Source organism: Mesoplodon bidens, assembly GCF_964165515.1.
Source record: "Mesoplodon bidens genome assembly, chromosome: 11".
Taxonomy (NCBI): domain Eukaryota; kingdom Metazoa; phylum Chordata; class Mammalia; order Artiodactyla; family Ziphiidae; genus Mesoplodon; species Mesoplodon bidens.
The window spans coordinates 83,939,521-83,963,387 of NC_138167.1; the positions used below are offsets into that span (position 1 = coordinate 83,939,521).

General features: G+C 37.7%; 1 protein-coding gene across 3 annotated transcripts in view; it reads left to right on the plus strand.

The window, feature by feature from the left end:
* CEP83 (centrosomal protein 83) overlaps positions 1 to 23,867 on the plus strand; it is a 121,597-nt gene that overhangs the window by 95,117 nt on the left and 2,613 nt on the right. For all 3 annotated transcript variants that reach the window (XM_081248714.1, XM_081248716.1, XM_081248715.1), the window contains exons 12-15: positions 3,027 to 3,102; positions 6,236 to 6,393; positions 8,057 to 8,186; positions 22,497 to 22,600. In XM_081248714.1, the coding sequence (XP_081104840.1) occupies positions 3,027 to 3,102; positions 6,236 to 6,393; positions 8,057 to 8,186; positions 22,497 to 22,600 (468 nt within the window). The remainder of the gene's footprint in view (positions 1 to 3,026; positions 3,103 to 6,235; positions 6,394 to 8,056; positions 8,187 to 22,496; positions 22,601 to 23,867) is intronic.

The following is a 23,867-nucleotide window of genomic DNA, read 5'->3' on the forward strand; positions in this document are numbered from 1 at the left end:
AAAAGTGCTTTTAATCCCACCCCCTTTATTTCCTCCAGAGTCTTGCTTCAGCAGTTATCCTCTTCTTTACCTCTATCTTTAATTTCTCTGCCTCAGACTCTTGTTTTGCCTTTAAGGTCCAGTTCAAACTGTATTTCTCTTATGTAGCCTTTACTGATCCTCTAATGAAAATTAATTGCACCTTCTTCTGTACTTTGTACTTTTAAGACTTATTTTCTTTTGACTTGTGACACCCCTTGACTATTCAAAATCTAATCAAAAGAGATACTATATTCCTAAATCTTCAGCACTGTCTTGTGAAGTAATATCTACCTGTTTTGAACACTTTTGTTATTGAAATTTAAGACCACTGAATTTATTCCTAAACCCTGATCATCCCTTTTAAGGTTACTTTTTATTTGTAAAATGTAATTATCCCTTAGAATCCTAAATGTAATGATCTTAAATCATGGACTAATTTTCTTCTTTAAAAAAATCAAAAATCTCCTATCAGTTATGAATTCTAACCCAGCACTGCTTCAAGCAGAGTGAACTGAAGAAAATTTTGTAGATCATCTCTTATAGTCTACCAAAATGGTGTTCTTACTCTTTTCATGTTTAACGATAGTCAGATACTCTTTACCATCGGTTTCTTTGGCTTCAGTTTTTATAGGTAGGGCATTTTTGTTTCTCTTCATATCTACATAATTATTTACAAAGTATTCAGGCCACTAATGCTTTCATAACTCGGTCTTGTTTCTTGTTGATTTATCATGTATATCCAAAATCTCGACCAGAGCTAAGATATACTTGGGGCCTAACTTTTCTAACTCTGGACTGGAGCTAGGACACATGGTGTTTTCTCCCCTATTTTCATCTCCATGGTTTTGTAGAAAGAAACCTTTATTAACTCGGTAACCTAAAAGCTCCAAGTTAATAACAACCTTAAACATTTAAGGGAGAAATGCACAGAAAGTTTGAGGGAGTAATAGCATAGCTAGAATTACAGAATAAGAGTATGACTGGTACTGTCAAAGGAGCACAGGAGGAGCAAGACTGGTCCTCTTCCTTTAGGTCCATTGTTTCTGGCGTTTGTATGTAAATATCTCAGGAGCAGTGTGTTTTATGGTTTCTTCCATATCATATTGTCCAACCACCTTGTGCATTTAAATGTCTAATCCAGGATTTGGGTTGGTTCATTCAGTCCAACAACAGATACTTACTGAATTTTTTTTAATAGAGCTTTATTGGAGTATAATTGCTTCACAATACCATGTTAGTTTCTGTTGCACAACAAAGCGAATCAGCCATATGCATACACATGTCCCCTTATCCCCTCCCTCTTGAGCCTGCCTCCCACCCTCCCTATCCCACCCCTCTAGGTCATTGCAAAGCATGGAGCTGATCCTCCTGTGCTATGCTGCTGCTTCCCACCAGCCAACTATTTTGCATTTGGTAGTGTATATATGTTGATGTTACTCTCACTTTGCCCCAGCTTCACCCTCCCACCCCATGTCATCAAGTCTGTTCTGTATGTCTACCTCTTTATTCCTGCCCTGCAACTAGGTTCATCAGTACCTTTTTTTTTTTTTTTCAGATTCCATATATATATGCGTTAGCATAGTGTACTTGTTTTTCTCTTTCTGACTTCACTCTGTGTGACAGACTCTAGGTCCATCCACCTCACTACAAATACCTCAATTTCGTTTCTTTTTATGGCTGAGTAATATTCCATTGTGTATATGTGCCATGTCTTCTTTGTCTGTTCATCTGTCAGTGGTCATTTAGGTTGGTTCCATGTCCTGGCTATTATAAATAGTGCTGCAGTGAACATTGTGGTGCATGTCTCTTTTTGAATTACGGTTTTCTCAGGGTATTAGTGTTTAAAGCACAGCCCTAAGCCTTTGAGAATATTGTCTTCCCAAGAAGCATTTCTAATTAGGTTGAAAAGGCATGCTAATAATGCTAAACTATAACTAGTATGTGCCAAACAAATTATATTTGAGGTAAATGAAGGATTTTTAAAAGGGAAGGTTGGGGGCTTATCCTGTCAAAGCTAATTAGTGTATAGTCTTTCTCATGAGGTTAGTTAGTCCCTTGGTCACCAGGGATATGCTGTGTTTTAAGATTTTGGCTGAGAATGTATCATTCCTTTTGAAAAGAACACAAATTGTGTAAGTGTGCATTCATCTCAGGGATGAAAACTCATAATATATTTTATAGAATACAGTCTTGTGTCTGTACTAGATAGTTTTCTTTTAAATTCTGAATTTAAAATCAGTATAATTACGGCATAATGAAGTGGGAGACAAGAGATACTTACTTGGGTGTGAGAAGACCTGGGTCTCATCTTGATTTGGCTACTTGGTAGCTGTGTGATTTGGGCCCAACTTTGCTAAGCCTCAACCTCTTTCTCTATATTATCTGGAATTATAAAGATGACTCTGCTTACTTCCATACAACTATTATGAGAAATTACTACAATTGGCCAACCTTAATTAAACGCCTGTTATACTATAGACATCATGGTAGGCATTTAGGATACATTTAGGAGCTCTATAACCCAGTAGAGTGAAGGTGAAATAGCAGTATATCTGAAAGCATTTTGTAAATTGTGAAATACTGTATGGCTGTAAGATGGCTTCTCCTAAACTGGACTCCTTTCTCCTGCCTTAGTGACCCACTAGGCACTTCTCCACCAAAGCCATTTGTTCAGGCTGTTCCCTGTGTTTGTCAAGATCCTACCCACCAGAGTTTTATCTCCATGTAGTAGTCTCTCATCCTTCTAGATAGACTTGATTTCTCATCTTCTCTATGCCCATAGTTTGTAGATTTTTCCATAGCAAAGGCAGAAATGTGTTACATTTTAATTATATGTGGACACAACTTAGTTGCCTGAAGTCAAAATCTGTGCCTTTGAATCCATCACTTTATATAGCACAGCGCCTTGTGTCAATATGGGCACTCAATAATATGATTGTCTAATTCAATGAAATATATGAACTATGGATTTTTAATAATGTCTTTTGTTGGGTTGTGATTTTTAGGTTAAAACTTCAACAACAAATTGTGAATATTGAAAACGCAGAGAAAGAAAAAAATGAAAATTCTGACCTGAAACAGGTATTATTTTAGCAAACATTTTGCTTTTATTTTTTTAAGTGCTTCTTTAAATCTGTGTTTTTGAATCTTTATTGGAATTTTATATGTAAATATTCTGAAAATATCACTCCAATTGATAATGAATTGATGAAGTTGATATGTAAATATAAAGTGTTTAAACCTCTTTAAACTCCTGTTTAGTAAGCTTCTTTTGATTTTCTTAAGATATTTATATTGCTGTGGCTCATGATGAATTTTTTTTTTAATTATAGTTTAAAGGGCAGTATTTTGAATTACTTGTGTGATTGACTTGTAACTTTGCATTTCTTATTCCATGAGCTATTTTTTGTTATATCCCTGTGAAATCTAAGAGTTGTATTTATGGAAGGAAATTCATATTTTAATTAAAGTTGTTTGGGTTCGGGAAAGATTTATATGGGCAAAACAAATTATGAGGAGTGAAAATTCCATTTTTAGGATTTATGCTTGCATGCTAGCTGGCATTGCTTTGCATGTATAGTTATGGTTTCTAAGTCTCAAGTAGGAGGGCATAATGTGTGATTCTCTGAGAGAAGTTATCTAGTTTCATTGGCATTGGGCTTTCTGTCATCCTGTAGATATGGAGAAGTATTAAGCTCTTTGAAAGTTGCTTGTTCAGCCAGCTGTAATACAAGTTTTATATTTACAGCTCCAGTTAAAAATACTGAATAGTTCTTCATGGAGAAATTCATTCTAAAATAGAAATCTGAGGCATACCTTTTTACTTTATTCTTCTGACAGTTGCTCTTTGGACCTATACAGTTCTGTATGTGGCTTTGCTACCATCAGGAAGTAATGGAATTATTTCCCATTTATTGCATAAAGAATCTGGTTTTTTTTGGCTCTTGAGTCTTGTAATGGATTCTTTTGATCTGAAGTCACTTGACTCTCTGCCTCCAAACTTCTCTCAAGAGAATGGCTTAGGGCTTCTCTGGTGGCGCAAGTGGTTGAGAGTCCGCCTGCCGATGCAGGGGACACAGGTTCGTGCCCCGGTCTGGGAGGATCCCACATGCCGCAGAGCAGCTGGGCCCGTGAGCCATGGCCGCTGAGCCTGCGGGTCCGGAGCTTGCGCTTCCGGAGCCTGTGCTCCGCAACGGGAGAGGCCACAGCAGTGAGAGGCCCATGTACCGCAAAAAAAAAAAAAAAAGAGAGAGAGAATGGCTTGGAGAGGTAGAAGAAAGTGAAAGAAAAATGAATACTTGTTTATTAATTGGTAAAATGGCTTTTGCAAGAATTAGGTGTAATTATGTCCCAAATGAATTATTTGGATAAGACTTAAGAGCAATGTGAATCTCCTAGCCTGTTAATCTGTAACTAGATAATTATCTACTTTTCATGAGAAAAAGTACTCCCAGATAAAGGTAAATTGGGATGAAGCAGGCTGAGTGACATTTCACAGTTTGATAAATGGTTCTAGAGGCCAAGGAATCCCTACCATTCATTAGGTTTCTCAGAGTATCTTTCTTCTGCCCAACACTCTATAAAATGCTTAAAAACTACTCAAAAACAATGTGAGAATGATCCTTCCTCCATTTATGGTTCCTGACTATTCAGAGAGCAGAACCCTTGGAAGGGTTGCTAATCACAAGGTTGTGGGAGTGGGAGAATGGATTTTCTTAGCAGCTTTCCCAGCTTACTTTTTTTTTTTTTTTTTTTTGCGGTACGCGGGCCTCTCACTGTTGTGGCCTCTCCCGTTGCGGAGCACAGGCTCCGGACGCGCAGGCTCAGCGGCCATGGCTCACGGGCCCAGCCGCTCCGCGGGATGTGGGATCTTCCCGGACCGGGGCACGAACCCGTATCCCCTGCATCGGCAGGCAGACTCTCAACCACTGCGCCACCAGGGAAGTCCCCAGATTACCTTTTAAAATCTGTTCTTTCCTCGGAGTCTAGGAGACTCTAATATTTGGATTCTCTTTGCTCACCTCCCTGCTCTCCTAATGACACTTCTCCCCATTTCTAGTACCTCTTCTGGCCTGCTTATTTGGGGAAGAAGAGAGAGGACTCAGTGGCAGATTGAGGAATAGGGTTCTTGATGGTCTCTGGTTATATTAAGATATGATCCTAATGCTCTTGCCTTTTTTTTTTTAAACGTTTTTATTGGAGTATAATTGCTTTGCAATGGTGTGTTAGTTTCTGCTTTATAGCAAAATGAATCAGTTATAAAAATACATAGGTCCCCATATCTCCTCCCTCTTGCATCTCCCTCCCACCCTCCCTATCCCACCCTCTAGCTGGTCACAGACCACCAAGCTGATCTCCCTGTGCTATGTGACTGCTTCCCACTAGCTATCTATTTCACATTTGGTAGTGTATATATGTCCATGACATTCTCTCACTTCGTCCCAGCTTACCCTTCCCCCTCCCCGTATCCTCAAGTCCATTCTCTAGTAGGTCTGCATCTTTATTCCCGTCTTGCCCCTAGGTTCTTCATGACCTTTTTTTTTTTTTAGATTCCATATATATGTGTTAGCATACGGTATTTGCTTTTCTCTTTCTGACTTACTTCACTCTTTATGACAGACTCTAGGTCCATCCACCTCACTACAAATAACTCAGTTTCCTTTCTTTTTATGTCTGAGTAATATTCCATTGTATATATGTGCCACATCTTCTTTATCCATTCATCTGTCGCTGGACACTTAGGTTGCTTCCATGTCCTGCCTATTATAAATAGAGCTGCAATGAACATTGTGGTACATGACTCATTTTGAATTATGGTTTTCTCAGGGTATATGCCCAGTAGTGGGATTGCTGGGCCTTATGGTAGTTCTATTTTTAGTTTTGTAAGGAACCTCCATACTGTTCTCCATAGTGGCTGTATCAATTTACATTCCCACCAACAGTGTATGCGGGTTCCCTTTTCTCCACACCCTCTCCAGCATTTATTGTTTGTAGATTTTTTGATGATGGCCATTCTGACCGGTGTGAGATTGTAGTTTTGATTTGCATTTCTCTAATGCTGGTGCTTTTTATAATTTCATTTCAGGGTGTTCTGAAGGGCACATCAGTTGGGTGTGGCATTTGTGAGGGAAGATGCTTAGTGTCCTCTGTGTCTCTCATATTCTATTGCATTTGTTTAGTGGCCTTATGTTTCTCTTCTTTCTTCTCTTTTAAGCAAATCAGTAGTTTGCAGATCCAAGTGACCTCACTTGCACAGTCAGAGAATGAGTTGCTGAATTCAAACCAAACACTGAAGGAAATGGTGGAGAGGTTAAAACAGGAATGCCGAAATTTAAGAAGCCAAGCTGAAAAAGCACAAGTAGAAGTTGAAAAGTAGAGTTTGCTCTTTTTTTTTTATGTACAAACTGTTTCTTCTTTCTGCTATATTATATATAGTTCTTTTAATGATGATTCCAGTGTTGACTGTATTTTGGGAACTAGTTACAAATACCCCATTGACAGTGTACAGTGGTCTTAGGTAATGTATTTTCTTTTTCTAGAGATGAGCTTTATGGACTCTTGGATTGCTTTAAAAAAAAAGAAAAGAAAAGAAAAGAGACATGTAGGGAAGAAAACCTTTTTAAAATTCTGCCTGACCACAGTATTATGAAAACCTTCAAAGAAACACTTCTGTATTCATTGAGTAAATCAATACATTTCTTACTTCAAATATCTAAATTCTTCTGAATGCCAGAGAACAGAAACAAAATTTTTGATGTGTACAGCTTACTTCTTAGAATTACAGTTATAATCTTTTGGATTTTCCCTTTGAAAAGCTCATTTACTTGTTTATATTTTTTTATTTTGAAATCTCTTAGTAGTAGACAGTCTAGTAAACTGGTAGGGAGATGATTTTGATGACTAAGATCTTATATTCCCTGGAAAATGTTGTTTATATATGGTAGAAAACTACTATTTTGTATTTGCTTTAGTTATTATAACATGTCATTATTATAAGTTTTTGAATCTATGAAACATTATTCTTTTCATAGTTTTTCTTCTGAAGGCTACCTTGCCACATAAAATTTTTTCCTTATTTTTCTATTATTTAATATTTTAAGGCTTGTCCATGGACTCATATATGTGGTTGAATTTCAAGAAAAGGAAGTAAGCAAGATAACTGTCCATAATGTGTTGTGACGTTCCGCAGGGTCCAAATTATTTTGCTTATATTTTGCAAATAATAGGAATTTGTATCTTGGGATCCTCAAGTGATTTGAAATGTGCTTAAGAATTCCAATCATAGTATAGCTAGCAAATGTAACTAACTTATCATTGGTTTCTGAATGTTATTCATAGGATTATACAGCAGAAAATAGCTGGACTTGGGGTCAATAGAATGTGATTTTGATCCCAGCTAAGATACTTAAAATCTGTTTGACCTTTGTCATGCAATCTGACTCCTCAGGGTTTGTATATCCATTTGTACTGCCTATAGTGATGATACTAAAAATCATAAGGTATACAGAAGAGCTTTAAAGATGTAAGCTGTTATGATGTTACTAGAAAATACCATTTATATGAATTTTACTCTAGCCAGGAAACATACCACATTAAGACTTGATACCAAGGTTGATTTTAAACCATCTTTATTAGGCCCAGTTTTTAATAGCTTGGTGGTATCATGGTTTAAAGCTGATTATCAGTTGTTTGTCCTGCCCCCCACCCCCCGTTAACTAGGTATAAGCCTTTGAGCAAGTTAGTTAACAGCTCTAAGCCTCAGTTTCCTCAGCTATAAAATGGAAATGATAGACGTACCTAACTCAGGGGTTACTGTGAAGAATAAATGATGTAGTACATGTACTGTTCTAAGCCCAGTGGCTGGCTCATAGGAAATACTCAGTAATGGTGGTGACAGCAGATACGTGGCCATGCAAGAATGCCTGTGTTGGATTATGAAGGCTGTGGGTGAAGTAGGTATTGAGTTTGATTATACTTGTGATAATATCTCTTCTAAGAGTTAACATCTCATGTTTTGCATACGTTCTTCTGACAGGGCATTGGAAGAGAAGCAAATACAGTGGTTGGAAGAAAAGCATAGGCTTCATGAACGTATCACTGACAGAGAAGAAAAGTATAATCAAGCTAAGGAGAAATTGCAGCGAGCTGCAGTTGCCCAAAAAAAGGCAAGTGGTTCTCATTAAAGTGATTTCTATAGAGTAAAAGCATAACTATTTTAGGAGAATAAAATGTATAATTAAAACTGAGACTTTACTGGTATGTTCAGTTTGATATTTAAACATGACATTTTGCTGACACCTTGTAAAGATAAATTGGGAAAATGCAGACTGCTCAACAGGTTTATTTCTAAATGTTGTGTACAAGTCAATTTTTCAGAGTATGCATTTTTCCACAGAGACAGTGGTTTTCATTGATAAAGTTTCTAGACCAGCCCATACAAGTGTCATTTAACTCATTCGGCACTTAAATTACGGGGTGATTAGGCCTGTTTCAACTGTGCTTAACTAATACTTGTAACATTGTTTTTGTGGTTACAATACTTTTTTGTTTCCAACTCAGGAATATAGAAGCAAGTATCTCATTGCCCTAGCAGAAGGAACTAGGACTCCCCTGGCTTCTGAAACAGCCATGATAGTTCCCACAGCCATGATCTTTGTAAAGTTTCGTCTTTGCAGGCATATTTTCTCCAGAACCTAAAAACTAATCCAGGGCATCATGGAACTAGTGTAACCAGATGATTCATCTAAGTCAGTGGTTTACAACTTTTTTTCTACTCAACAAACCCAAGGAATGTAGCATAGCCCCATCAGTAACCATGGCTCTCCATGGCAGCGATTCAGCAGTTATTTTTAGCAAGATTGGCGCATGTGTGTTGGGGGAAGGGGAAGGAAGTATTTTTTTAAAAAATCCCACAAATGATTTGGATATGTCTCCATTTGATAAGTTCCTTTAGTAGTGGCATTGGTTGTGGGGAAGTGAGAAGGTCTGAAATGAGAGGAATTCGTACCTCTAGACATAGGCACACCAGTGTCTTAATGTCTGTATGTTTATTGGTAAGGTTAGCTGTTCATATTTGCATAAGAGAAGAGAACTATATCATTTACATATTCTGAATTTGGAAATCAAGGACAGAGTTTTTAGTTACCGGTTTACATTATTAGATATAACTGCCAAATTCATCCTGATAGTTGGAGTGACAACATGAGAAGTCTTAAAGTCATTACTTCCCCACTTTCTTGGTTTATGAATGTTGCTTTTCTCTTTCCGTTATGCTAAAAGTAGTATAACATTGAGATTAGAAAACAGCACTTAACTATATAGGATCCCAGCGTTTTATACTCAAATATAAATACTTACGTTGTTGTTTCATTGTTTTTTTTCCCCTGTATCACTTCTCTTTCTTTCTGTCCATATAAGTACTGAGCAGTGTATGGGTATTGATGGGATTTTAGTGAAGTTATTTCATGGCTTGGGATGATCCCCGAAATCCTACTTATGCTTCCTTGTACTGTTTGAAGCCTAAAAGCATCTGATGCCAGATTAGCTAGAAATCATAAGAAATTATAAGAGCTGATTTTATCTTCCACAGAAAAAACTTTTATGTTGGGGTTTTAGAGATAAGTGTCTTAGAGATCAGATTCTAATTATTGAGGCTAGGTTGGGTTGACTTCTTTTGGAGCAAAAGTGACATCCAGTGGTGAGAGAGATTATCAACTAATCATAGGTATACCAGAAAGGGGAGGAGGTGATTTTTTTTTTTTTAATTTATTTTTGGCTGTGTTGGGTCTTCGTTTCTGTGTGCGGGCTTTCTCTAGTTGCGGCGAACGGGAGCCACTCTTCATCGTGGCGTGCGGGCCTCTCACTGTCGCGGCCTCTCACATTGCGGAGCACAGGCTCCAGACGCGCAGGCTCAGTAGTTGTGGCTCACGGGCCCAGTTGCTCCGCGGCATGTGGGATCTTCCCAGACCAGGGCTCGAACCCGTGTCCCCTGCATTGGCAGGCAGACTCTCAACCACTGCACCACCAGGGAAGCCCAGGAGGTGATATTTTAAGAAACATGTGAAGTAACCTTTCATCAGTATTGACCTAGGATGAATGTTTTTCATACTGAAATAACTGCCAAATGATGGGGGTGAATATAGTAAACACCTATTTTACTTTTAAAATGTGATCTGTGGATAGTGGTTTATGTTGCAGGAAATTGTTAAACTCAATTCAGTAAAAATTATGACCCAGAGCTGTCCCATCATGTGGAGCACTGCCCTGTAGGCTTACAGCTTTACCTCCATTAAAGTGGAAAAGCAGACAGTACATGTGACATAGAAATACTGTAAAAAGTATATAAGTATATATAATTTTAGGGCTGGGGGATCTTAGCATTCAGACAGTTTTTACAGATTTGGAAACTGAAGTGGTAGGGAGCCAAGATCATTGACTAGTTAGGAACGCTGTGACTAAAGTCTACATTTTTCTATTCTTAATCCTGTGCTTTTTCTGCACTGTTACTCTTTTAATTTCCCCCTTTCTTTGATTCGAGATACTTTACTGCTTTTCTCTTCATTATAACCATAATCCACATGAGTTATTTCCTGTGGCAGAATGATCACTATAAAATTAATTTTTTAAACTCAAACCCTTTTCCCATTCAAGTTAAATATAATGCTTCTGTATGAAAATGTTGGCTATAAGATTACATAAATATGATTCGTAAAATTGCAACAGACTTCTAAGTTTCTTAGATGACAAAGATCATAACTTTCTTGTGTAGTAAGACTTAAGTCACAAAGTATTAACTCTAGGGCAGAAATCATAGTCCTTTAAAGTTACTTTCCTGTGAGAGGTTCTTACAACTGGGGAGTAGCAGCTTTATTTTTTCTTCCCCAGGCTAGGTAAGATGGCTGTATTTACAGCTCCAGCCTCCTAAGCACAGAGAGTATGTCATTTCTGGTAAGTGTTTTTAGGTAGAGTCTTTGTGTAATGATATTTTGCTGTGTTGATTTGTTTGGAAAAGTTGGACCGGGTATCTTGAGTTGGAATGCCCTTCTGTAATCGATGACTTCTCTGTATGTTTTTCCCCACACACTGTTGAAGTGTGAGTATGAAGAGAGATCTCTTGGTATGAGGACAATGAGTTGTGCTTTTCCTTTTGAGACACCTGAAATGATAACTTGTTATTTTTATTCAAAGGTATATCTCTGAAATAATTCTTGGTTAGGTGTTACGAACGGTTTTGAGAAAGAAATGAACCATAGTCTTGAAGTTATAAAATATCTATTGAATATGTTGTGTGGCCTGGCATTATGTTATACACCGAGGGGAGCATAGAAGCCATGATTAATTCCTGCCCTTGATGACCATATAATCTAATTGGAGAAATAAAATAGCATGCAGTACCTAAAGAATCTATTAGTCATTTCCATGTGATCTGTGTGGACACTAAAGTTTGAGAACTACTGTGCTAGAGAGAAGAAAGCCTTAAGACAGGGAGACTAGTCAGGAAGCTATTTATAATCATCTTAAAATGAGGTAAGAAGGCTGGAATTTGGGCTTGCAATATAGAATGAAGGTGAAGGATGACTCCTAGAAGTATTCCAAAGGAAAAAATTAACAGAATATAGTGCTAAATAAGAAGAAAGAGAAAAATGTGAAGTATTTTAGCTATGAAAGGATACAGAGGAGTTGTCACGATGGAATAACTACCACGTGTCAGTTGAGTAGAAAGAGAAGATACGTTTGACTAAACACACGTCAGGTATGAACTGATGGCAGAGCATCCATATAGACATGTCCTAGACTCTTTTTTTTTTTTTTTTGTCTGCACTGTGCATCATGTGGAACTTCCCTGACCAGGGATTGAACCCGTGCCCCCTGCAGTGGAAGTGCAGAGTCCTAACCACTGCACCACTAGGGAAGTCCTGTCCTAGACTGTTAAGTGAAGATATCATGTAGATTACCAGAAATAATGGAATGTAAAGCATGGAGATCAGTAATTCAGCTTAGGGATGTATAATTAGACACTTGAGATTTGAGAACTGTTGAAGAATAAAAGGACTAAGAACTAAGTTGACTGGGAAAGAGGAGCTGGATTTAGTAGAGGAATGGTCATAGAAGTAGAAGCTATAGTATGGTGTTATAGAAGCCACAGGAAGAGAAAGGAATCAAAGGTAAATGGTCGTGATTATTGAAGAGAGTTCATTGAATTTGGCTAGAGGTTGATAAAAGGAAAATTTCAGCTTTGATTCTTGCACCAGTATTCTTTTGATTTTTCTTTAACTCTTTTGTGTTGTAATGTGTGTAACACTAAGGCATCCATTTGATAAACCTGTGATTGTATTGATAAAATCAAAATTACAATCATTTCTTTTTTTTTTTTTTTTTTTTTTTTCGGTGCGCGGGCCTCTCACTGTTGTGGCCTCTCCCGTTGCGGAGCACAGGCTCCGGATGCACAGGCTCAGCAGCCATGGCTCCCGGGCCCAGCCGCTCCGCGGCATGTGGCATCTTCCCGGACCGGGGCACGAACCCGTGTCCCCTGCATTGGCAGGCGGACTCTCAACCACTGCGCCACCAGGGAAGCCCCCTACAATCATTTCTTACAGCCACTTTCTCCTCTGGACTTTCATTTCTTTCACTAGAATATCATTCTTCCAGTTACTTAGTCTTCAAACCTTTGATTCATTCTCAGGGCTCCCTTTCCCCAAATATAGTCAGTCACTGTATTCGTTTCCTAGGTCTGCTATAACAAATTACTACAAATTGTGTGGCTTAAAACAACAGAAATTTATAATCTCACAGTTCTGTAAATTAGAAGTCCAAAGTCAAGGTGCTGATAGGGCCATGCTCCCTCCAAAGGCTCTGGGGAAGGATCTGTTCCATGCCTCTCTCCTAGCTTGTGGTGGTTGCTAGCAATCCTTGGTGTTCCTTGGCTTGCAGACACATCACTTCCGTCTGTGCCTCTCTCTTCACATGGTGTGTGTGTCTGTCTCTATATCCAGGTTTCTCCCTTTTTATAAGGGCACAAGTCAATATTGGATTTAGGGCCCACCCTAATCCAGTATAACCTCATCTTAACTTTACCCTTTTTTCAGATAAGGTCACTCTGGAGTGTTTTCCAGCACCAAGAACCCATTGTCTAATTCTCTGGACACCAACTGGGTGCCAGTAATTCAATTAAATTCTGACACTACATCAGATTCCACAAATTAAAGGGTTCAGCCTCAAGACCAACCCCATGTCAGGTGTCAGGTCCTTAGCCATCTGCACTGCTGACCAATGACTATAAATTGGGGTTCCCATAACACCCCCCACCCAGGTTCATAGAACTCAGGAAAACATTTTACTTGTATTTACAGGTTTATTAGAAAGGATACAACTCAGGAACAGCCAAATAGAAGAGATGTATAGGGCAAGGTATGGAGGGGGAGGGGTGCCGTCTCTGGGAGTGCCACCCTTCTAGCAAATCAATGTATTCACTATCCTGGAAGCTTTCCAGGTATCCTTGTTCAAGAGTTTTTAATAGATATCATTGTAAGTTTAATAGATACCACTCCCAGAAGTGGAGGGTGGAGAGTGGGAGGTGGGAAGAGTGCTGCAAGTTCCTACCTTCTTACCACTTGGTCTTCCTAGTGACTAGCTCTATTTTGAGATTACCTAAGGGTCCCACCCTAAGTTAACTCATTAGTATTAACTCAGGTATGATTGAAAGGGGCTGGTTATGAATAGCAAAAGATGCTCCTATGACTCAGGAAATTCCATGGGTTTTAGGAGCTCTATGCCAGAAGCCCAGGGCAAAGACCAGATATATTTCTTCTTATATCATAGTCACATTCTGAGATTCTGAGTAAACATAAATATTTGGGAGACACTGTTCTACCCAGTATAGTCACTAGAGCCTGTGAATTCTTCCTTTATAATGTATCTCACATTTTCCCCACCTCATTTCTTTTTATTCTTATTGCAGCATCCTAGCTCAGACTCTCTTCGCTACGAGGTTTCTCTATATTCGTTTAGTCAGTTTACTCAACAGATTTATTGAGAACCTACTATGTATTATACCAGGTACCGTTTTATTCACAGGGATACAGAAATAAAGACTATGCACTGAGGAGCTTATGTTGTAGTGGATGGGAGACACGGAGTAAAGAAACAAATGTCAGGTGGAGATAAGTGCTAGGAAAACTAAGGGGGATAGAGGGAATTTATATAGGTGATCAGAGAAGCCTCTGATAAAGTAACATTTGAGCAGAGACCTCGAGGAAAGAAGGGCGAGGCCATATTTTGTGTGTAGGGGAAGAATGTTCCAGAGGGAATAGAAAGTAAAAGAGAGAGGCAGGAGTCTGCTTGGTGTGTTGAAGGAATACAAGGAGGGAGACCTGGGTAGCTGGAATGGAGAGAAGTAGTAGGAGGCTAGGTGATGTAGGGGCTTTTCTTGGTTTTTATTCTGAATGAGATAGGAACACAGTGGAGAGCTTTGAATTGAGAAATGCTATAATCTGAATTATATTTTCAGGAGAATCTCTGGCTGTTGTGTAGAGGGGCAAACAGGACTCAGGAAGACCACTTTTCGGTAGTTCAGATGAGAGATGTAGAGAACTAGTAGTAGATTTGTGGTCAGATTCTGTATGTATTTTTAAAGGTAGAACTTACAATGGTTATAGGGTATTAAAGAGATAAAGATGACTAAGGTGTTGGGCTTGAGCACGTGGTTAAAATAGAATTGCTGTTTACTGACATGGGAAAGACCTTGGAAGGAACAGGTTTAGGGATAAAATAAAGATGCCTCTTTTGGACACATTAACTCTTTGAGATGCCCATTAGACTTCCAAGTGGAGATACTAAGCATTCTGGTGAATACATGAATCAGGGCTTCAGGGAAGAGGACTAGGCTAGAGATATAGATTTGGGACTTACCAGCATGTAAATGGTATTGAAAGCAGTGGGATTAAATGAGGTCACCTAGAAAGTGAAGGAAAACAGAAAAGAACAGGTTTGAGGATTGAGTTTTGAGGAATTCCAAACTTTAGAAGTTGGGAAGTTAAGCAGGAGACTGAGAAGGAGTGGCCAATATGATAGGAAAAGAACCAAGAAGGTACTAGATGCCAAATGAAGAAAAATGCTTCAAGAAGGATTAGCTGTGTCAAATGACATTATAGTGTCGACGAAAAATTAATCAGGCGACCTAAGAAAGAATTGGAAAATTGTATTCAAGACAAATTTGAGGGTTAAAACCCAAGAAGAGCATCTCAGAAAGCTCTGAGAACTGTCCGCCCGTTAGAAGTCAAGATACAGTTTATATAAGCTTTTCGAGACAGAGGGCTGTACATTAAATGACCTGTTATTGACAGTTTACAAAATCCAGATTTTAGTGCCATTGTGGTAGGTCATGTGACCCTTTATAATCTAGAAGGAATGTTCTCTTTTAAGGCATTGTCTTGTTGATGCGAGGAGAATGTTGCTGTTTATGGTTGAGCAGGTATTCCTGCTGATGGGGGAGGTTTGGTCAATGCAATGCATAACGCAGATACACAAGGCACAATGAGGGGAGAGGGGAGGCCAAAGCGCAGAGAAGAATTTTTATGTTTAAATTTTTCTTGTCTTACCATAAATATGAATTTTATTTCACAGTGGTTAAGATGATAAAATAGTAAGATGAAGACTAAGAATCCATTTGACTATATGGTAATTGTTGGTGGCTTTGTCAAGAGTTGTTTCTGTGGAGTAGTAGGTATGCAGGTCTGATTGAGATGGAATATAGTTTGTCGAAGGAATTTTGTTGTGAAGAACAGAGAACTGGGGTAATAGCTAGCATTGTGGGAGCAAAGGCTTCTTTTAAGAAGGGAGAAATTATAGGATGATTCAGTGGCGGGGGCGCAAATGAAGGGATATCTTTTAGTAGGCAGAAGGGCATTAGATTCAATTCAGAGAGGGAAGGGATAGAAACACAATGTATCTATTGTACCTGGAAAAAAGACAAAATATATGATTGTAAGTTCCTGATAAATTCATGGATGTAGTGGAAATTCTCTACTGATTGCTGCTATTTTCTCAATGCAAAAAAGAATCTGGGTCACCAGCTCAGACTGTGAAGAGTGGAGGTCTAACAGATTTGAGAAGAGACAAGAAGTTGTGAAAGAAAGTAAGAGTTTGGGAGAGTGATTGGATTAGGGAAATTAGTAGGATTTCCAGGTACCAACAGGGGGGCCCATTTGAAGTTAGTGCTGGTTAATTTAAGGTGAGACCGGTCAGCTCGCGTGCGCGTGCTTGCGTGCGTGTGTGTGTGTGTGTGTGTGTGTGTGAGTGTGTGAGTGAGAGAGAGTTAGAAGGAGGAGGAGGTTTGGGTCAAGATAATGAGGGTGCTTTAAAGAAATGATTATAATGTTAGGGTCTAAGGCATTCATTGGGTCTACTAGTCAACCAGCTATCCAATTCTTTTGCTGCATTCTAACTCAGTTCCTGGCAAAGAGTAGTGCTCAGTGAATGGTTAGTTGTTTTTACAGTGATGAGGATGAGGACAACATTGTCCTGAACCCTGTCTTCAGGAAGCTTATCTCCAGATTTGCCAGAGGCAAACTTCAGAGTCCATCCTGTACACTGATACCATATTAATCTTTTCAAAACAATGCTTTCACCCATCAATTCCCCTGCTGGAGAACCATCAGGGCAATCCACATTCCTGTAGAATTACAGATTCTTCTTAATTCATTTCTTATCCTTTCTAAAAAAGCCTTTTCTCAAGATTTTGTATTTTATGACTGGAATTCCCTTCAGAAATCCCTATATTTTGTATTAACTATGGTTAATATAGGGCCCAATTAAGTGTGCACTCTGTGTGTGTGTGTATGTGTAAATATACATGCTTAAGATTTGGAGAGTGAAAAAATTCGTATTTTACTACAATTTAAATGAGCAGTACAAATGGAGAAATAGAACTAGATTTTAAGATTGCAGGTTTATATAATCATATAATAATGAAGTATTAAGCATTTCCATCTTTAAAATGTCTGTTAGTTGAACTAAAATACCTAAAAGGAGCATATGCTTTTGATAATGACAGACTAGGAAATATGTGGATCAGCTCTCCACATGAGAGCTAGAAGAATCAGACAAAATATTTTTAAAAATATCTCCATGGAGGGCAGTGAAGAATTAAGAGGCCAAGATCCTGGAGAGATGGGAAACCTGGAGAGGTGAGCTCAGCATCTGGGGCTGCTTTTCCCTTAGAGGAAGCTGCCAGTTCTAGAAGAGACAGCTGAGAGGCTGAGAGGTGAAGCAAAGCTTTTGACAACCTCGTAGGGCTTGGGGACCAAAAATTGGAGTTCAGAATCTGCCAAAGAGAGGGTCTCAGGTCTGAGTCTACTAGTGCTTTGGGTTGAGACCATGAAGGGGTATGCCCTTGGACTAAGAGTGAACTAACTGCAAATAGCCTGGCCCTTGCAAGTACTGAAGCACAGCTTCAGATAATCTGTCCTTATAATTAGATTAAATTAACCCCTGTTCTTAGTGTTCCTAGCTGCCTGCAAGAAACAAATGTAAATCTGCTTTAAGGGAAACTAGCATTGTAGGCTTCAGTTATTTCCTCAGTTTTTAAAATGTAATGTCTAGCTCTAAATAAAAAATAAACAGAGATACTACTGCACATCCATTAAAATGGCTAAAATCCAAAACACTGACAGAACCAAATGCTGGTAAGGATATGGAACAATAGAAACTTTCATTTATTGCTGGTGGGACTGTAAAATGGTACAGCCATTTTGGAAGACACTTTGGCAGTTTCTTACAAAGTTAAAACATAGTCTGGCCATACAGTCCAGCAGTCATGCTCCTAGGTATTTATTCAGATGAGTTGAAAATGTATGTTCACACACACAAAACAAACTGCACACAAACGTTTGTAGCCTCTTTATTCATTATTGCCAAAAGTTGGAAGCAAGCAATATGTCCTTCAGTAGGTGAAGGTTAAAAAACTTTGCTATATCCGTACAAGAGCATATTATCCAGTGACAAAAAGAAATGAGCTGTTAAGCCATGCAAAGACATGGAAGAACCTTAAATGCATATTGCTAAATGAAAAAAGCCAGTCTGAAAAGACTATCTACTGTAAGATTTCAAATATATGACATTCTGGAAAAGGCAAAACTATGGAGACAGAAAAAACATCAGTGATTGACAGTTTGTGGGGTAGGAAGTAGGGATGCATAGGTAGAGGACAGGGAATTTTTAGGGCCGTGACACTATTCTGTATGGTACCGCAGTTGTGCATACAGGACAGCATGCATTTGACAGAACCACAGAACTGAACAACACAGAGAGCGACAAGGTACACGGTGGACTTTAGTTGATAATAATGTATCAATATTGGTTTATCAATTTTAACAAATTTGTATTAATAATAATAATTTTAAAAATAGCTGCATGAGGAAATAACATTGAAAATCAAGAGAAGTAACAATCAATATAAAGAAACCCCCCATAGAGGATCCAGGTAATGGAGTTATCCGATACAGAATTTAAAATTACCACGTTGTAGATGCTCAGAAATAAAAGAAATGCTTGAGAATTGACCAGAAAACTAGAAAACATTTTTTAAAATGGCAGGTTTAGAACTAAAAAACACAATAACTGAATTATGAACTCTGTGAATAGATTTAACAGCATCCTCATCTGCCTCCTCGAGGCATGAGCAGAAATCAATGAAGCAGAGGTTACACAATAGAGAAAATTTAACTTGCCAAGAGCTGATCAATCTGAAAAGATTGATAAAATGGCTTCTCCCCCAACTCCTCATAAAGTAGGTAGGTAGGTAGGTGAATAAACACAAATGGACAATATAATGAATGAAAAAGGGGTATCACTATACATCTTATAGATATTAAAACAAAAAGACTATTATAAGAACAACTATGTTAATTATGCAATTTTGATGAAATGAACAAATTCCTTGAACATCTCAACAAAACTAATACAAGAAGAATTAGGAAATCTAAATAGTCCTGTATCCATTAGGGAAATGGACTCCTTAATTTAAAACCTTCCATAGAGAAAATTTGGTATTTATATATATATATTGCAAAATGATTACCACAATAAGTCTAGTTAACATCCATCACCATACATAGCTACAGAATTTTTTTTCTTATGAGAACTTTTAAGATATCGCTCAGTAACTTTCAAATATGCAATGCAGTATCATTAACTATAGTCACCATGCTGTACTTTACATCCACAGGACTTATTTATTTTATAACTGGAAGTTTGTACCTTCTGACCTCCTTCACCCATTTCACCCATCCCCCAGCCCCTGCCTCTGGCAACTGCCAGTCTGTTCTCTGTATCTTGAGCTTATTTATTTTATTTTTTAAAGATTCCACATGTAAGTGAGATTGTGGTATTTTTCTTTCTCAGTCTGGTTTATTTCACTTAGCAAAATGCCCTTAAGGTCCATCCATGTTGTCACAATGGCAAGATTTTCTTCTCTTTTATGGCTGAATAATATTCCAGTGTGTGTATCACATCTTCTTTATCCATTGATGGACACTTAGGTTGCTTCCATGTCTTGGCTGTTGTAAATACTGCTGCAATGAACATGGGGGTTGCATATGCCTTTTCAAGTTAGTGTTTTTGGTTTTTTTCACTAAATACCCAGAAGTGGAATTGCTGGTAGTTCTATTTTTAATTTTTTGAGGAACCTTCGTGTTATTTTCCATAGTGGCTGCATAAATTTACATTCCCACCGACAGTGCATGAGGGTTTCCTTTTCTCCACATTCTCACCAAAACTTGTTGTTTCTTGTCTTTTTGAGAATAGCCATTCTGACAGTTGTAAGGTGATATCTCATTGTGGTTTTGACTTGCATTTCTGTGATGATCAGTTCTTTCTTTACATACACAACGATTAGAAAATAAAATATATACCATTTACATTAGCATAAAAAATATAAAATATTTAGGAACAAATCTAATAAAAGGCAAATATTGCTAAGAAAAACTAAAGAAGACCTAGATAAAGGGAAACTATACCACACTTGATTTGAAAGACTCAATATTATTAAGATGTCACTTCTTCCCAAACTGATCTGTAGATTGAATGCAATCCTAATCAAAATTTCATTAGTTTTCCTTGTGAAAATTGGAAAGTAGATTCTAAAATCATATGAAAGTACAAAGGACTAGAATAACCAAGGCAATCTTGAAGAAAAACAACAAAGCTGGAGGACTTAACACTACTAGATATCAAGATTTACTTTAAGCTACAGTCATTAAAACAGTGTGGTATTGGCATAAGGATAGGCAGACAAATGGAACAGAATAAAGTCCAGAAATAGTATATGAACACCTGACTTACCACGAAGTACCACTGCCTTTCAATAGGGAAAGGATGGTCCTTTAAGGATGTGGAGTCAATTGGTTATCATTAACCCAACCTAATTAGATAAAAATGAACCACAGACCCAAATGTGACAAGTAAAAAAGCTGCTAGAAAAAAACCTGGGGAGAAAATCTTAAGATCTTGGGATAAGATTTTTTAAACAGGACATAAAAAGCACTAACTGTAAAAGATATGGTTGATAATTTGGATATTATAATTTAGGACTTCTTTTTATAACATGACACTCTTATGAGAAAAAATGTTACCACACACTGAGAGAAGGTCAATCTGCAACACAAATATCTGACAAAGGATTTATATTCTGAATATATAAAGAACTCCTACAAATAAGAGACAGATTACTCAAAAAAAAATTTTTTTAAACAGGCATAAGGCAAGCACTTGACAAAAAAAGGATATCCAGATGGTTAGTATGCATAAGAAAAGGTAATCACCCTCATTAGATAACAGGAAAATGCAAATTAAAGCTACAGTGACATATTATCCTATTCCACCAGAGTAGCTAAAATTTAAAAAGACCGACCACACCAAGTGTTGGTAAGGATGTAGAGCAGTTAGAACTCTCGTATATTGCTGGTGGGCATGTAATTGGTAATTAGCTAGAACCACTTTAGAAAACTGACAGTTTTTACTGAAGATAAAACATGTATACTGTATGACTCATTCCTGGGTATACACTCAAAGAGACATGAGGACATATATCTACCAAAAACATATTCAGGAATGTTCATAAAACTATTCATAGTAGCTTCAAAGTAGAAAACAATTCAAATTCTTATCAGTAGGAGAAGGGATAAAATATAATGGGTTTGTAAAGTGGATAACAGCATAACAGTAGAGAGGAACTGTGACATGCAATAACATGGCTTAGTCATAGGGATAAAATGTTGAACCACCACCAAAAAATCCAGAAACAGAAGTGTATACAGTGTATGATTTCTTTGATTTGGGTAGATGAATGGGTAGACAGAGTCCTGAGCCACCTGTACATATATACATACTTGTGCTAATAAAGGACAGGAGGGTGGTTCCTGGGCCAGGGTAGGCGATGAATGAGCTCCACCTGTAAGCAGGAACGTGAATAAATCTCGCAGTATTGAGTGAAAGAGAAAAGCCGTCTGTAAAAGAATGTGTACTATGACTCCATTTGTATGAAGTTCAAAACTACGCAAACCTAAACTACAGCTTTGGAAGTAAATTAGTTGGTTACCTTTTCAGAGGACAGAGGGGGCAGAGATTGAAAGGAGGGAAGGGTAGGGGCCCTTCTGGTACGGCAGTGCTCTTGACCTGTGAGGTCACAACACTAGCATTTGCTTCGTGGTTTTACATTTTGCTTTACGTTTACATTATGTGCATTTTTCTGTAAGCCTGTTATACTTAGGTAAAGAGTTAGAAACCAAAAATCTAAAAGGTCTGTAGCTACTAAGTGATTGTCAACATTTATAGGTGTTTTTCTGTAAAAAATAAAAACAACCTGTTTATAAAACTGAAAAGGTATTACCTTTTTTCATTTACTACTTTTGCATTATACATAGATTTTTCCATATTAGAAAATTTTCCCTTTGTGAAGGTTAAATTTTTTTCTTTTTAATATTTAGAAAGGCATGCTTTCAAACTGAGATGCATCCATAATCAATCTTATCTGTCTGATTCTTTAGTTTACTACTTTGGTAGCAATTTATCAGTTGCAAACATGCTTTTAAATTTTAAATTTACAGTTGTTTTAAACCCATGATAATCTTCTGGGAAAATGAAGTCATGATTGTGAGGTGACAGGCAAACTCATTAGTAAAAGTTGACTCCTTCCCTTCCTAGATTTTTTATTTGCACAATTTCCTTATTGATATCAATTTTCTGGCTTGACATTTATAATGGTTCTGTTTGTCACGTTGAGGATATGAGGTAGATCTGTGTTTTATTTTCTTTAAAAGTTTTAGTAAGCATCATATGTACTAATCTTTGCTCCTAGTATTCCCTGAAAATACTCATCTCTAAAATTTTTTGGTGAGTAAAATATTCACTGTATAGCTTTGTTCAAATAGGAGAGTATGTATTACCATACTTGCTCATATTAATTGTTTCTCTTTTTCTAGAGAAAATCTCTTCATGAAAACAAGTTGAAGAGAATGCAGGAAAAGGTAGAAGTCTTGGAGGCAAAGAGAGAAGAATTAGAAACAGAAAATCAGGTGTTAAATAGGTAATGTGTTTGTATGTATACATACCCCATGTGGCTATTTTGATATTATACAACTTTGAGTATAATGCACTTGGGTTTCTTTTAAAATATACATTTAAAAGAATTCTAAAACTATTCATTAGACTCCTAATTCATTATCTTTGCTATTTTTTTTCTGATTGAATGTTTCTTCAAAGCAAAAGGTCTTTAACACATGCATTTGTATTATAGTTGGGACTGACAGGAGAGGTCAGTCACTGGCTTTGGTAGCCAGGAGTGGTGTGAATCCTTGCTGCTGAGACAAGACAGTTTAGTGATTACAAGTTTTTTAAATTGTGGCCACAACTTTGAATCAGAGTTCAGTTTTTTAATTTTTTTGGTATGGAAAATATTATTGGGCAGTAGCTTCTGGTTTTTCATTTACATCCAAGCACAGCTAATAATCTGCATCATTAGCATTTTTGAGCAGAGAAGATTTACCAGATTAAGTTAGTGGTAGTGGCATTGTATGACCCATGTGATTCAAGTTAATAAAATCTTTTCAAATTCAGGTAATTAGTAGTAGTCTTCAGCATTTAGACAGTATCAGACTTTTCTGTAATGGGAATTGCCTGTATAGCAAGCAGTGATGTTTTATAATGTGCACTGATCTTCTTGGGTATAATTATTACCAAAATGTGAACAGTTGTGTTTTTTTTAGACATCCAAGACGTTTCTAGACTGTGGAATAAATGCCAACTTTATAATACTCTCTGTTCCAAAGTAAGAAGTCACCAAATTCATTCTAAAACAAAATTCAACTTAATATTTCAAAATTAATGGTTATGGAGGAGGTGTTACCAATTCAAGATTGGGCAGCTATGGCACAGATCGCCTAGAACTTCGAATGGTTTTGAAACTATATTTGATTACTGGTGTGATTGATCGTCAGGAAATTTATGTCCAAAAAGGTGGTGATCTGTGAAAATTGACCATATTTCACCTACAAAAATGGCATTCATAAGATTCAACCTAGGGCTTCCCTGATGGTGCAGTGTTTAAGAATCTTCTGCCAATGCAGGGGACACGGGTTCGAGCCCTGGTCCAGGAAGATCCCACATGCTGTGGAGCAACTAAGCCCGTGTGCCACAACTACTGAGCCTGAGCTCTAGAGCCCGCGAGCCACAACTACTGAAGCCCTAGAGTCTGTGCTCTGCAACAAGAGAATGCACTGCAATGAGAAGCCCACGTACTGCAATAAAGAGTAGTGCCCGCTCACTGCATCTAGAGAAAGCCCATGTGCAGCTAC